Below are 15,897 nucleotides of genomic sequence, written 5' to 3'. Positions count from 1 at the left end.
TTTAAAATACACATGCACTTAGTAGGAAAAAACCCTGAAATTACCTAAGTGTCCATCAATAAGAAACTGGTTATAAATAAATGACCAAACACCCCTACAATAGGAGGTTATGCTAATAATTTAAAAATACATGTGTAAGCAATACGTGTCTGCACAGAAAGCTGTCCTAGATAACTTTTTTTAAAAAACATATTTATTTGGGCATACTTTAATGCTTAGTTTTAGAATATAATTTCAAGAAACCCAAATATAATGTTATACACTGGTTTTTACCTTGAGATTGGCCTGAATTCTATTACCATTCATAATTACATTTATGCAAAGACTATTTATACATGAAGACACATACACAGCTACTTTTGGGCTATGAGTAATAAATGGTCTCTTCTCTCATACAGAGGTGTCCTCGATAACTTTGGATGTAAAAACACAAACCACTTGACAATATGAAAGTGTGATACTATTTGTATTAAAATATAAAAAGATATAAGTATATGTCTATATATGCATAGGAAATTACATAAGGATACACAAGAATTGGTTAATGGAATACAGGAGATTGGGGAAGCATTTTCTTTTCACTGTACGTCCTTCTGGTACCGCTTGCACTTTTTACCATGATGAGGAACTATTGCACTTGGTCATATATTAAGGAAATGAGAGAAACAAAAGAATGTGGTACCAAATGAATGAATGAATGAATGAACGAACGAAGAAACAAAGCGAATTAGATCTGCATGTCAAAAACCTGTTTGCTCCGACCTGGGCTAGTTTGGACTGAGCCAAGTTTACGGATTCTGCTCCTATTTGCTGAGGTCTTTATATATCCAAACCAATCCTAAGTCATTGACCCAAGAATAATGGGTTAAACGTGAAATCATATCTTATGCATTTTTGCGGCTACTATAACAAATACCATGGACCCTCAAGGAGGGCCCTGAAACCAAAAGACTTTTAGGAAAAAATGGTGACTATATTTGGAGTCCCTGGAGGAAAAGCCTTTCCTCATCCCATCCCTCTCCCTTCATCCTTCCCTTCTCTGCCCCACATAACCACACCTTTCCCTCTCCTCCACCACCTCTTTTCCCTGGTTTGTTCCAGGCAAGAGAAATGCAGATCCAAAATCTTTACCCTTCCTCAGAACTCACCTGGATTGAACATGCAGCAAGTTCAGCAACTTAAGTCAAGCTGTCCCTTGTGCCTTGTTGTAAGCACACCAGGGAAGCCTGGCAGCAGACCTGCAGACCTCATGGAAGTCCTATCTATCTATCTATCTATATCTATCTATCTATCATCTATCTATTTATGTATCATGTATACACATACATATATGTATGCATATGTGTTTCTATGTCTGTATGTATACATGCATTTGTGCACACACATACATTTTGTTTTCATGGGAATCTGTGGAGCAGTTCTAAGTGTTTGTCCCAACCGATGCCGTGCTTACTACTAATGTGGGGAGGATCCACAGAGAGGATGGAAGACGGGAAGGGAGGCCACTAGTGTCTGTGGGGGGACCTGATCCCCAGGCAAGGAAAGAATTTGGCTCATTTGGTGTATTTTTGTTGGATCAGATCATTAGGTAGTAAATAAGACATACGTCTTTGAATTAGGTCAGTGATAAAGAGAGAAATGTTTTTATTTCTTAGTGTGCTCAGAATCACAAACTTCCTAACAGACAAAGGGCATCCACCCTCAAAATAAGATCCTTACAATCGTGTCTTCCTGCCTCAGCTGCACTCTTGGACACTAAATTTCCTCCTACACCAGTCTTTCCCAGAACCAAGCACCTCGGGTAGCTTGGCCTGGATGTCCCCCCAGCCCTGGCAGGCCCCGAGGCCTGGCCTGAATAGGTCCAGGAGACACGTACAGGCCTTGTCTGGGAACAGTTTTTCTCCATTTAATAAGTCTCATTTGCCCATAAGACGCATTTTTTAAGTTTCTGACTCATGCCAGGCTCATTTATTTGGTATTTTGGCTTGATGAGTACCTAGATTTTAACCCACTTAGGGCTGTTTTTCTGCCTAGTTCTGGAAACTTTGGGGTTTGTCTAATTACTCCTCAACCCTGATCAGCTCACGGCTCCCTTTTTCTCTTGTACCCCTCATCCTCCCAAGACCTACTGCCCTTGTCGGCTTGCCTCCCCAGCACACAGACACACACAGAGACACACAGATGCACAGACACACAGACACACAGAGACACACAGAAACACACACACATGGACTAGATACTGGACAGGTAACCCTTACAATGCTGGGAGGTTGAAGATTTGATTATTATCTCAGTTAATACGAGTAAGGCAAGGGAAGGGAAGCCTTAAAATCTGTGTCTTCTGCACATGTTTTTTCCTTCCCTCAAAGACTTATCCTTCAAACAGAGGCCCTCTAAGGATTTGTTTTTCATCTGAGACCAAACTACTGGCTGTTGATTGGCTGGAAGTGTGAACTATGGGGTGTGAGAAGACAGACTTTTCGGTAGAAATTCACTTATAAACATTTTTCTTTTTCTGCCTCTCCTGGAGATGACCCACATTCCATAAAAATTTTCAGTCTAAGATGTTTTTCAGCAGAGACTTTCATTTACATTAATTATCCTAAGGATTCACATTACTGTTCCCTTTGGGAGAAGCACAGAAAGAAAATGGCATGCCTGGGAGTCAAACCTCCTCCGAGCAACCTCCTCTGGGAAGGACAAGCATGCCGGTTTCTGCCATTGCCAACAGTGCCATGTGCAGTGCTGTGCCCTTCTCCGGGAGTGTGGGCATCGGCACTGAGTCTGCCTCCGACTGGGTCACCCTGGGCTGCTCAGGGAGGAGGGAGCATCCTCCGGGCTCGCCCCGCCACTGCTCTTCCTGGCTCTGTGTCCATGAGATCATGGGTGCCCAGCTATTCCTAATCTCCCCATTTCACAGTAGGGTATCATTCTTATTTTGAGGCTGTGCCAGATTTTTGTTTTAAACCCAGCTCTCTACAGACAGTTTTCGATTGACCGGAAATAACATTTATGGCCCGCAAAACACCTTTCTCTTGGGACATTTTGTTGTGCTTTGAGTACATTTTAACACAGTGAGGTAACATTCGTAGCCTAATAGGGACATGGGGATAGAAAACAACTTCGGAGACATCCCATCCATCACCGTGACACCAGGCAGGCTTCACCCACACCACCCGAGACATAGGTAAATATCCTGTTTTCACAGGTCTTCAGGAAAAGAGACCCAGTCCAGTGTTGACTTCCCTTCAACATTGTCATTATATTTGTATCACAGGGAAACACCCCATCCTAGACTGCTATGAGCTTCAAAACTCAAAGCTGTATATTTTGAACCAGATGTCACAGAGAAGCCTGAGAGTCGGCACACTGTTTAGCTGGTATTGAAAAATAACATTTCAAGCCAAATACATCTACCCATTGAGGCTGGACCCAATCGGACAGCTTTCATTTTATGTGTGACTGTCCGTCCCCTTAGGATTCCCTTCTCTCTTGAGTCTGGTCATCATTAAGTGGTGAGATTCCACAGGTGTATCCTTATCACAGCCATCATGTCCCTTTTCTTAAATCGTGTTAGCAGGAGCAGAACTGCCATAAAAAGCAAAGAGCTCTGTTTCATGGAGGGTGTTTGCTTAGACACATGCAAAGCTTTCTGACATTTGGTTTGTTCCTTTGGTTTTTGGAAACAGCAGCTTTAAAGGAGTCCTTTCCCTGGCTTTCCCCTCCTGCATTGCAATGCAGGAAACCCCAATGTGGTCTCGAGGCGGTCCGATTACATTTTGGCATAGGATAATCCACAGGGCCATCTGCAGTTAGAAGCAAAATAGCCATCTCCCTTTCTTTCAGCTATTTCCCTTGGCAAAGTGAAAAGTCATAAGGAACCGGATTGGTCAGGAAAGCCCTGACCAAGGGCTTGTATGAACCTCAGACAAGACGCAGCCCGATGAGATGCGGTGTGCGCCATCATTATCTGAGACGGAGGCTGTGAAATTGACACCATATGCGCCTGGAGGAGTAATTGCACCAAGGGGGGGAGAAAAGCAACATGTCAGGACATTTTAGTAACACCTAATTCATCCCGAGGTTATAAATAAATCTGATGCTTGCTTGAAAACAAAAGTCAAAAAACACTTTGACTAGATTACTTTTGTGACAGTGCTTCCGGCTGAGGTGAACTTTATTAGGGAGACAATATGAAGAAAGAAACATAAAAACAACTTTTTATGGTATATTTTACATGATTTTATTTTTTATTTTTTTTGCAGTAAATAAAGTGGTTATAGGGCTCCAAGGAAAAGGGCCCAGATGTTAGAGAGTTGTGTGAAATTTAGAGGAAACAAGCTGTAAAAAGTGCAGTTATAAAACAGGCTGTCAGTGCCACACATCTGGACAATACAGCTGTATGTTCCTAGTGGCTGTCGTCACCCAAAGAAAACTCAATAACCTTATTTCACCCCAATTAGGCTGCATACCAACAGGATAAACCTTAAATTGCAAGGGGTAGGAGTAGGGGAGCAGCATTCACTCGGCGCCTCTGTGTCAAACAGCTTTTATCTTTCATTTGAATTTGGTCACCAAGAAATGAAAGACTGCTAACATAGCCATTTCCATTTTTATAAAACCCTATTTAATTTATAACGTCGTAAGAAGTCACGGTTTGACAGTTTGGACTATTGGCTCTGCCAAACAACAGACTTTCTGTAGCATGAAACTGACCTACCGGTCATCCTAACACAGAGCTCCACCTGTCTTTCCTCCACCCACGTTTGGGAGTCTGAGTCTAGCACCATCATGGGAAGCACTTATTGGAAAAAGTTCATTTTCAGACAACCCAATCTACTTAGAGTAGAGGGTAAATGCCTCTCTTTATGGCATTGGGGCATTTTTCCCTAATTTTTTTGGCCCGCAATGAGGCACCTTTGCGGCAAGACAAATATTACAAAACTCAAAATACCATTTCATCTTTTCATCGCTGACAGACATGCCAAAGGTTATAAAATGCCACTTTCCTAATACTTGTGTTTCTTCATAGGTTTTAATGGCAGCAAAAGCAATTATGGACAGCGGAGAGAAATTCACCTTACCACTGATAGGGAAACTCTTGAAATTTCAGCTTCTCCAGGTTAAATTGAAGGACCAACAGCGACGGGAAAAGGAGAAGAAGGTACTGGGAGGGTGATGGTGGGTTTTCTAAAGACGGCAAGGAGTGAGTGAACTGCAGCCAGGTTCTCTGGGGCACTTCCTCTCTCCGTAAGCCTGCCACGAAGTGTTACGTAGCACATTTAACTGTTGCCTCAACTTTTTAGGGAAAAGCCTATCCAGAGCGCTGCTGGAGGAATTACATTTTCTCAAAGACAAACCCATTAAAAATAAGTTCTCCTATGCAGAAATGTGACAGTATCCCAGGGCATATGGCTGAGGTTGTTTTTACCGTAGTCTATTTATATGTTAGGAACAAATTAGGGAACCAAAGGAGAGACACAGAGTCCGGAGAAGTAAGTATAAAAAGGTGAGAAAACCCCACAAAGTCAGGGTCTAACTATTTTAAATATTTTACATGATATTCAATAGGAGTACCTATTAAAGTAATGGGCTACATCTGCATCTTCCTAATAATCTAAATATTTCAGCAGCGCTCCATTACTTCTACTCCTATATTATATACCTGCTTATTTCTTCATGTGTAGACTTTTCATTTAATTTGCCTATGGAAATCAATCTGTGAGTTTTCCAAAGATTTGTATTTTTCATCTGAAAAAATATTTTAAAATAGTTTTAGTGATGCCAGTTTCAAATCCATTTGCTATTTAACCTTAGTCAAAATGAGAGATGTTTTTCTTATTTTCCAAATCATGCTGAAATATTTTTGGAAAGCCAAATGCTTCTGTATGTACATGTGTAATGTGTATGTGTGCATGTGTATGCATGAAATGGGTGTATAAGTAAATTGTTTCTTTATGCGTCTAAGTGGGAGAGGCAAAACCAAGTCATGGAAGAAGAAAGAGAAAAGTGAACATGTTCCAATAATACCTACTTCCCCTTTGTTAAGACCCCCCCCCCCCCAAATCTGGCTTTCCTATTTGAATTGAACTCTTGACAGGGTAACTGTAGATAAACATAATAATGCCACCTTAAATTTGTAATATAGGGCTTTATGTTTTTCAAAGAGATTCTGCATTTAGCATCTTACTAGGGTGGTGTATATTGTCCCCAGAAAAATTCTACTTATTTGAAAACAGTTGATGGTATAGTTTTCCATCTATATGAAGCTCTTTCCAACGTGTACAGGAGATTCGTACCTTAAAAAATACTCAGGGACGTTAAGACTTGGCAGAAGAAAAATTGGAAAATTTGAAACTAGTATAGAAAGATGGTTTCTTGTCTTTTTAAAATTCCAGTATCACATGGGAATCTGAATTACAAAAAGTAGACTGTTAAGTCCTGCAAAAATTCTTGCACCTTCTGTTTGCTTTGTGCTTTCCCACAGCACCTACAAATATACATAACACTTTAAGAGTGTCAGTTTCCTTGTTTGCCACCTGTTTTAAGTCTTGGTAATTGTTTGTAATAGGAGTAGGTTTTAGATTTCAGTTAACAAATTTTAAGTAACAATAAATGGAATATCCTGGCGACCGAGGAAACGTTTTTAAAACTAACAGTATAAAGATATTTCTGCACTGTTATTTTGCTCAACATTTTTTTTGAAATGTGAACAATATAATAAGACAGTTATGAGCTTTTGAAGATATGGAAATAATCTTTATTTGTTGAAAATTCAAGAGTCTTAAGGAATTGGGAGTTGAATTTTAGATTTATAAAAATAAAAAAGTAATAGGTGCATAAGAGGACTCTTAGAGCAATTAAGAGCCAGCAATTACATAATCTAATTTGATGCCTTCATTAGATTGGGTTCCTGAAACACCAGCCCCAAATCTCTGAGTTGCAACCACACGAGTCAGTACTAAACAATTGATGAAAACTGATTGGAAGGGAGAACTCTCCAGAAAAATATTCTAGGTAAAGGCAAGACTAAGGGAGTTGTTGGAGGGATGATATAATCTATGTTCATTTCAACAACACTGCCCAGCAGGTCATTTGGAACAACGGAGGTTAATGCTTGTCAGCCAGGGAGTTTAGCAGAAAGCAAAATAAGTATAAAGTATGTAAAACTGACACCACGCTGTGGTTTAGAAAATGGAAAAAAAGGAAAGAGGACTTTACCCAATTTCTTCCTTTTTCTGAACCCCGGGTGAGATTCTGAGATTCCTGCAAGGGGAGTGACTGTCTCTTCGGCTTTTTAACATCAACATGAGGTATATGTGGTTGCTTTCTCTCAAATACTAGTTATATGTTTACATCTGTACAACCCAGAGTGTTTTGTATCTTCTATGTTGAATTTTTGGAATTGAATTTTTAAAAATGAATGGTTGAAAAATATCCATAGCAGTAATTACAGAAAATACTAGGGAGACAGTGAGGACAAAAACTACTAATATGAGTACGTCCCTGTCCTTTTAGCCCAATGGAAAAAAAATGTAATGTATACTACATATTTGATTCTGTTTTTTTTTTTTAACTTGCTTTTTAAATTAATTAATTAATTAATTAATTTTTGGGTGTGTTGGGTCTTCGTTTCTGTGCGAGGGCTTTCTCTAGTTGCGGCAAGCGGGGGCCACTCCTCATTGCGGTGTGCGGGCCTCTCACTATCGCGGCCTCTCTTGTTGCGGAGCACAGGCTCCAGACGCGCAGGCTCAGTAGTTGTGGATCACGGGCCCAGTTGCTCCACGGCATGTGGGATCTTCCCAGGCTCGAACCCGTGTCCCCTGCATTGGCAGGCAGATTCTCAACCACTGCGCCACCAGGGAAGCCCCTTGATTCTGTTTTAACCATCAAAACTTTTCTTAATAATATAGTTACAATAGCCAGATACAGTGAAAATATCATTATTTTAGATTCCACTAATTTTAATAATTTATAACACTTTAGTCCGGGCTATGCTTAACATTGCATTTGCTTTGTCCCTGAAGAAAGTTTATTGGATAATTAATATTATAAAAAATAACACAAGGAAGCTATTTCTTAGAAGTACAGTTTAGAGGCCTTTAGCATATAAATTTCTGAGAGGCAAATCCCTGCCTCTAATTGTAATAAGTTGAATATATTTCAAAACTTTTATATATTCAGAAGCATCTTGTTGATTACTTCCAAATATACATATAATGAAGAAAATACACTTTATTTCTAGAAATGTATTTCAGCATTTCAGAACTTCTGAATATGATTTTTTCATATAATTAATCCCAAATTAGATTTTATTATATCTTAAAATCGGAATAAGAGAGTGTTTTGTTTAGAAATAAGTTTTCCTTGTGCACATCATTATCTCAACATTTATTCTGCATTTTTAGTTATATCATTATCAATTTGTTGTTAATTCATTAACTTAACAAACATTTAGAGAAACAATGTATTGGGCACATATATTTTCATAAGGTTCATTATAATTTTAAAACAAATTGCTGACCATGTTTTAATTTAGTCATTATCTGAATATTACAGTATTTTTCACAGTTTTACTTCTTTTTAACTCCAACTTTTATGTTATATATTAATTATAAACATTTTTTAAAACCAAAACACTTCATTGTGAATCAAAATATTTAAAATATATTGAGAATTCAGCTAAAAGAAAACATTTAATCATCTAAAAATTAAAAATGGCTGTAATACAAGCAAAATTAATCCATTTAAATAATCAGCCAAACTAAATCTAGTCTGTGCCGTTGAGTTCAGAACATTTGGATAGGTTTTTTTAGGAAAAGATCCAAATATATTCTAACTGTGCTTTTAATTTGTGAATTCAAATAACCAGTCCATATTTTCTTGGATATTTTTAGCATATCTTTTATATAAAAGCAGAACAGTTCTTTCTCTTTCTGGCTTATCTACTTAGCACAAGTTGCCTTATTTTTCAATGTCCTAGAATTGAATAGATGGAAGACAGGCAGTAAAGAATATGGACAGATGGTATTGGTAAACTTTTCTTAAAACATCTCAAAATTAAAAGCACCTAAATTTGATCAGATATCATGATGAAGCCCAAACAACCCAGAGCCTGCTCCAAAGGACCGACAAAGAGAAATTAGGGTAAATTTCACAGACGTTTTCCAGCTTACTCCAGTTAAAACCCCGAAACACTGGAAACCAGCCAATGTAATGCCATTTTGTATGTGTGTTTTGTTTTAAAAGAAAAGCCTTAGGGACATACCAGGAAATTACAGGCTGGTTAGTTTTGATTCAGTTGTGGTTAAAATCTTCAGAAACTATTCTAAGAAATCAAACAGAGGAAGAGCAGAAACTCAGTTTAGAGGGACCCGTGTGGTTTCAGGAAAGGAATAACTTGCCTCACTAACTGGATGGAATTCTTTGAGGCTGGATTATCGAAATGAGGATACTACCAACAAAACTGTTGGATCTGAAGAGCTATAAAATTCAACAATTCAGGGTAAATTACAAATGATTCCCTGGCTGGCTTATCTGTAAACTAGAGCAGTGCTTTCCTAATTGGGATGCTATTAATCAATGAAACCTTTTTACAGACTTCAGGAAAAATGTAAAGAAACACACACATTTAAAATAGAGCAGTATTTTGAAATACAAATAGTTACAGCAGCTAATAATAGTAATTAGCTACCATTATTGACTGCTTGCCACTATACTAAGCTCTTTACATATGTTTTAACATTTAATGCTTTAAATGACTTTATGAGTTACAGAGTATTATTCTCGATTTGCAGATGGGGAAACTGAGGGTGTGAAAAGTAACTTTCCCAAGGCTAAATAGCTACTCAGGATTTAAATCCAGAACTGTCAGACTCTAAGATTATGTTCTTAACCACCGTACATACCCCTTCTGAGTGTGTCTCAATAATTACACAAAACAGCACTCTTGGCTTACGATCAGCAGAGAACTTCGCAGGGATGCTTCAAGGAGCAAATGGCTTTGCTCAGTGGGATCTACCAACTTGCTAATGAGATCATGTAATTCCATGTTGCATAAAACATCCTGAGGTTAAGCGGGGGTGGGGGGGACTGGTCAGAGAAAGGAACAAAGTCCACCAAAGACAAAGGGCACTGAGCTAACCAACCACCAATTCCCGAGGGAATCCTGACTTCTTATCCAGTCCCACCCCCCTGCCCAGAAATGGGCTGGTCTCTGGGGGAATCTCTTAGAAAGAGACTTCCTGGGATTATTTCAAACATCCTTAGCCCTTCTCTCTGCCCCTCTGGATGTTGAAGTTGGATAGCATTGGCTGATCCGGTGCTGAAACCTCTAAATCACATAGGATCGTGCAGGAGACAGACATCAGGTAGACATCAGACCCACCCCCTCACCACCACCACACACAGACAGGGCCGTGTTCTGAGTCTGTGGATGAAGAATTGCACCCTGAAGATGGCAGTGTGGCACCCCAGGACTTGGTGCAATCTTTAGATTGCATCATTTGGTCGAGTGAACCCAGTATATTCGTTTGCTTACGTTTTCTACACCTCAGCCACTCTCTAGAAAAGCAAGCTCCTAACTCAGTCCCATACATTATGTTTTCTATTTGGCAGGTAAGCAGGGAGGGGAAAGAAATAGAAAATATAGAAAAGGAAAAACAAAATGTTCATAATGCCATAACCCTATTATAACTAATGTTAACATTTTGGTACATTTCCTTTGTTTCTGTGGATTTGTTTCTTTACATAGCTGTAATCATTGTAAAATGAAATTTTAATCCAGTTTTTTTCAATTAAAATATACCATAATTTTTTCTCATTATCACAGCATCCCCATCTATCATTGTTATTGGCTAGGTGACATTCTATTGACTACCATACTTTTCTTAAAGTTCCTTTATTGTTGAACATTTCCATTATTTCTGTGTTGTTTCATAATAAACAACGTTGCGGTGAACAACCTTACCGTATACAATTCTTCATATTTTGGATAATTTCCTTAGCATACGTTTATAGAAATGGATTAATTGGGCCCCCAAATGTTCCCACAACCTTTTCTTTCCAAAATAGGTTCTGGAACCATTTAGACCCAGTTCTCCATTAGAAAAGATAACAAATGACCCCCTGTTCAAATTAACTTTATATTAGCTTATTAAAGATGGAGGAGTTTCATGAAAACAAATCTCTTTAATATTGTTTAATCTGTTGTCTCTCAAACTTACTTGACACCATACATTTCTTTCAGTCCATCTATTGTCTTCTCATCATCTGTGACCAATAGATTGTTTGTGAGATAGAGTGATATCTTGAAAGAGAACTGAGTAGCACTCAGAAGATAGACCCTGTTTCTCATAAGTCACATAATAGTGGAGTGACTTAGTCATTTAACTGCCGTGACATCTTTTCTTATCTATATCCTTAATAATATTATTGTGGGAATCTTATGATAGAACACATATGAAACACAAAGTTGTACACAACACACAGTTATACACAAATATGTAGATGTGCTATTATCTATAAAAGTTAAGAGGAAGTATAGGTATTTACCACCGGTTACACTGACTTTTACCATTTACTTTCCTTTCACTGTGAAGAACAACAGAATGAATGCTCATCGAGGTATTTGAATTTTGGTATTAAGAAGTAATTTAGAAATAAAACACAGTCTAAAATATTTTTGAAGCATCAACTAACTAGGTTGCCCAATTCCAAAGAGGGAGAATTTTGTATTTTTCCCTTTAAGAGGTGAGAATAACAAGATTAAGGGCTCTAGGTAGGTGTCACGTAATACTCAAGTGAGTGTGTGAAACCCTAATACATTTTTGTTTGTTGCTAAGACAAGAGCCCCACATCTGCTATGTAGCTTAACTGGTAAGAAACCTCCATGCCTACCCAAAGCCTTCGCACAGGAGGAGGAGGCATCCAGATGCTTTTGGTACACAGTGCATTTTAAAGAAAATGTACTCTGCTATGAACTTGACTCTCCCTTCATATGCTGGGGAGCATGTGTTCCCCAAACACGGTAGAAAGAGGGGCCTGTTAGATACACACCTCCTAAATTTTTATCTTGAATTGGCAAGAGTTTCCTCTGAGTTCTTTCAGTTGTAAGTAGATGACCCTAAATGGGAACATGCATGTTATGCTACGCAAAAGCAAGAAAGGCAAAAGAGGTTGGTGTTGAACAAATTTTAGCTTATGATTTAAGAGGGGGCTCAGCAAACCTGGTTCACTTCTCCCCACTCCCGCCCTCAAATCCCAAGACGTAAACCCATAGAGGGGAGGGACTTATTCAGAATGTGAGAGAAGAGAGGGAAAGGGAAGGAGATAGGAGGTGATTTTCCTGCAATTGGGGCTTAGTAGAAAAGGATGGACCTTTTGACCAGAGTAGAATTCTAAGGGGCCAAGTAGTCAACGATTGTTCAGAAGCAGAGGAACAAAGGGACTGTCCTGGTTCAGCTCAGGTGTGGAGGTTGGGAGATACAGACTGGATACAGGAGAGGAGTAGAGAGACCACCACTAGAGTCAGGCACAGGGGAGTAGTGGGCACTGGGTAGGGCAAAGAACATGTTCAGAAATTTACCAAGGACTTCTCTGCCTGCCCCTGGCACCCAGGAGGACCCAGGTGCTTCCATTTGCTTCTGTTCTCTACCATTTAGTGTCTTTGCACACCAGGAAATCACATATATAGTCGCTATGAGAAATACTTTACATAGCAATACTTCTTGATGTGCTACCAATTAAATATACACATCCACTGTTAAATGGAAAATGCAGAACACTAGGTTATATAGAGACAACAATAATGATTACATTAAAATGACGCCTAAACATAATTTGAGAGAATGCATTGTAATAGCCTCTTCACTCTTCTTCTCTGGATGGTGGAATTGTGATTTTTGTAAGTTCTCTATGTTTTTTTTCCAGTTTTTCAATAATGATTATTTTTAGAATTTAAAAACATACCTAAAGAAGTAAATCAGGATTTAGAAGTACTTTTTAAATGCTTTTGTGAAAGGAGGGAGATCAATATTGCTAATTTCCGTGTTACTGGAAATTAGTTTAAAAGATGATTGTCTGGGCTTCCCTGGTGGTGCAGTGGTTGAGAGTCCGCCTACCGATGCAGGGGACACGGGTTCGTGACCCGGTCCGGGAGGATCCCACATGCCGCGGAGCGGCTGGGTCCGTGAGCATGGCCGCTGAGCCTTCGCGTCCGGAGCCTGTGCTCCGCGACGGGAGAGGCCACAACAGTGTGAGGCCCACGTACCGTAAGAAAAAAAAAAAAGATGCTCGTCTCCAGGGTACCAAGTTTGGCCTTGCTAAGGGAATGCAAAGGCAAAAAGAAAGAGAGGGAAAGAGGGCACTGAGCAGAAAGAGGAGCTGAGGGAAGTGAAACACACGGAGAAACAGAAGAGCATACAGCTAGTATTATTCAGCCCTTGGAAAGATGGAGTAGAGAGAGGGCAGACAAGCATGGAGAAGAAGGTTGCAAGGACATCGAAGGCTGAGGCTACAGGAGAACCATGGAAATAAAATGAGTTTGAGGTTTGGAGTCACACCAACTTGTGTCTCTACCACAGCTGTGTGCTTGTGAGGGAAACTGTGGGTCTTAATTTATACAATGGGAATAATTACCCATTTGGCATGTTGCTTTGTGAGAACAAATTAAAGATAATGACGTCTAGAAAGCACGTATCATACTGTATAGCAGTGTCTCTGCTAAGTTACCACTTACTTTGAAATTTTGGTTGTGATCAGCCTTGCTTTCTCTAGGATCCTAAGAAAACTTACAGGAGAAAGGGCTCAGGAAGTTGCTTACCTTGTAGAACCCAATCTTTGCTAGAGAGACTCCAAAGGAATGAGAGCTATGTGTCTGCACAGGTCCTACACCCCACCTAGGAGAGCCTGCAGGGCCAGAGGGCCCTTTTACTACCTTACTGGGACACAAATGTCCACTGCAGTCAGGAAGTGTTTTTTGGAATGGTGGAATATGAATGCATGTATAAAGTTGAATGAAATGAATGAAAGTGAACTTTAGAATAATTTAATCTAAAACAGTTTCTTCTTTTCAGTTCTAAAGATCACCCTGCGATTTTATTTCAAATGATAGCTGTAGAAGTTTCTGGCAGATTTTTTTTGGTCAAGTTGGGACTTCTCTGTGGTGAGGCCAGCTGTCCACCTCACAGCTGCACTGGTGTTTTTCCCTCTAGTGGACTCACCTTGATCCAAGGTGTGGCTGGGAGAGCGCCTACTTGCACGAGTCTTACCAGTACCTCCGAGTTGATTGGAGTCAGGGGCACTGATTTGGGCTCTGGTTTCATTTTCAGTGAACAATCTCAAAATTTCCAATAAGCTCTCCACATTGGCAGAGAGTTCTACCATCTTTCTTCAGTAAGCTTGCTCTCCCACTTTCTGAGATGACTCACATTATCTTCTCTAGTCAAACCTCCTACCTCATACCTGCCCATCTTGAGTTGGTAACCTTGCCTCATCCTTGACTTGAAAACATTGAAACATTCCCCCAACACCATCAAGACCTCACTCTTTCTTGCACCTACACCCAGCCAGTCATCCCCTCTTTGCTCCTTTCATTAAACTGAGAAATTGCCTTTCTTCCTATCAAAGTCCAGTTATTGACACATTCTCTTCATCTTATCCCATCTTTTCTCCTCAAGGACTTTAGTCTCCCCCATGTTTTCAATGTCCCCCTCTCTGATGGATCATTCCATCAGCCTGAAAACACAATATCTCCTGACTTTACTTACATACGTGCATAACGACGTTATACTCCCCTTCTGCCCACTCATCCACTGAACAATCTCAGGTCCCCCAGTTCCCCTTTACAAGCAAACATCTTTTTTTTTTCTTTAAAGACTGTTCTCTTTTTCTTTTTTTTAATGCATTTACATTAGTTTTGTTTTTTACTTTTTTATTGAAGTATAATTCATTTACAATGTTGTGTTAATCTCTGCTATACAGCAAAGTGATTCAGTTATACATATATATATGCATTTTTAATATTCTTTTCCAAGATGGTTTATCAAAAGATATTGATTCTAGTTCCCTGTGCTATACAGCAGGACCTTGTTGTTTATCCACTCTCTATATAATAACTCACCTCTGCTAACCCCAAACTCCCACTCCCTCCCTCTCCCACCCCCTCCCCCTTGGCAACCGCAAGTCTGTTCTCTATGTCCATGAGTCTGTTTCTGTTTCATAGGTAGGTTCATTTGCGCCATATTTTAGATTCCACATATAAGTGATATCATATGGTATTTGTCTTTCTCTTTCTGACTTACATTACTTAGTATGATAATCTCTAGGTCCATCCATACTGCAAATGGCATTTCGTTCTTTCTTATGGCTGAGTAGTATTCCACTGTATATATGCACCACATCTTCTTTATCCATTCATCTGTTGATGGACATTTAGGTTGTTTCCATGTCTTGGCTATTGTGCATAGTGCTCACAAGGAAGCTTCTTGAAACCATTGTCCACACAAGTGGTCACTCAACTGTTCCTGCCTCTGTGTTCACTACCTCCACACTCCACCATAACTGCTCCCATAATGTCGCCTATAACTACCCATACTCTTCAGTCCCTTGGTTCTCTAGCTGCATACTCTGTAATTTTTCCTACCTTCTAAGTCACTTCTCTCTTTTACCCACATCCCCTCCTATACCCAGTTGGTAAGTATTGGAGTTTCCAGCATGATGCCAGGTTCAATTCTCATATTTCTTGAGACCTCTTTCCCCAGGGGGTCTTATCTCTTCCCGAGCAGTTAACTACTATCTCTATGTTACCCACACCTGAATTTGTAACTCCAGCCACATCTCTCTTCTGAGAGAAGAACATGTGTATTCAATTGTCTCCTTGTCATCTCAGGAGCATCT

The 15,897-nt window shown here is 39.6% G+C and overlaps 1 protein-coding gene across 1 annotated transcript in view; it reads left to right on the top strand.

The window, feature by feature from the left end:
- SPAG17 (sperm associated antigen 17) overlaps window positions 1–15,897 on the top strand; it is a 218,300-nt gene that overhangs the window by 50,409 nt on the left and 151,994 nt on the right. The window contains 1 exon segment of the mRNA XM_027091011.1: window positions 5,033–5,164. Coding sequence (XP_026946812.1) covers window positions 5,033–5,164 — 132 coding nt within the window.

The sequence above is a fragment of the Aethalodelphis obliquidens genome, unplaced genomic scaffold (genome assembly GCF_003676395.1).
Source record: "Aethalodelphis obliquidens isolate GAN/ISIS:26980383/991018 unplaced genomic scaffold, ASM367639v1 scaffold70, whole genome shotgun sequence".
Lineage (NCBI taxonomy): Eukaryota > Metazoa > Chordata > Mammalia > Artiodactyla > Delphinidae > Aethalodelphis > Aethalodelphis obliquidens.
Note: the sequence above shows the minus strand (reverse complement) of the source record. Positions and strands in the feature narration are given on the sequence as shown.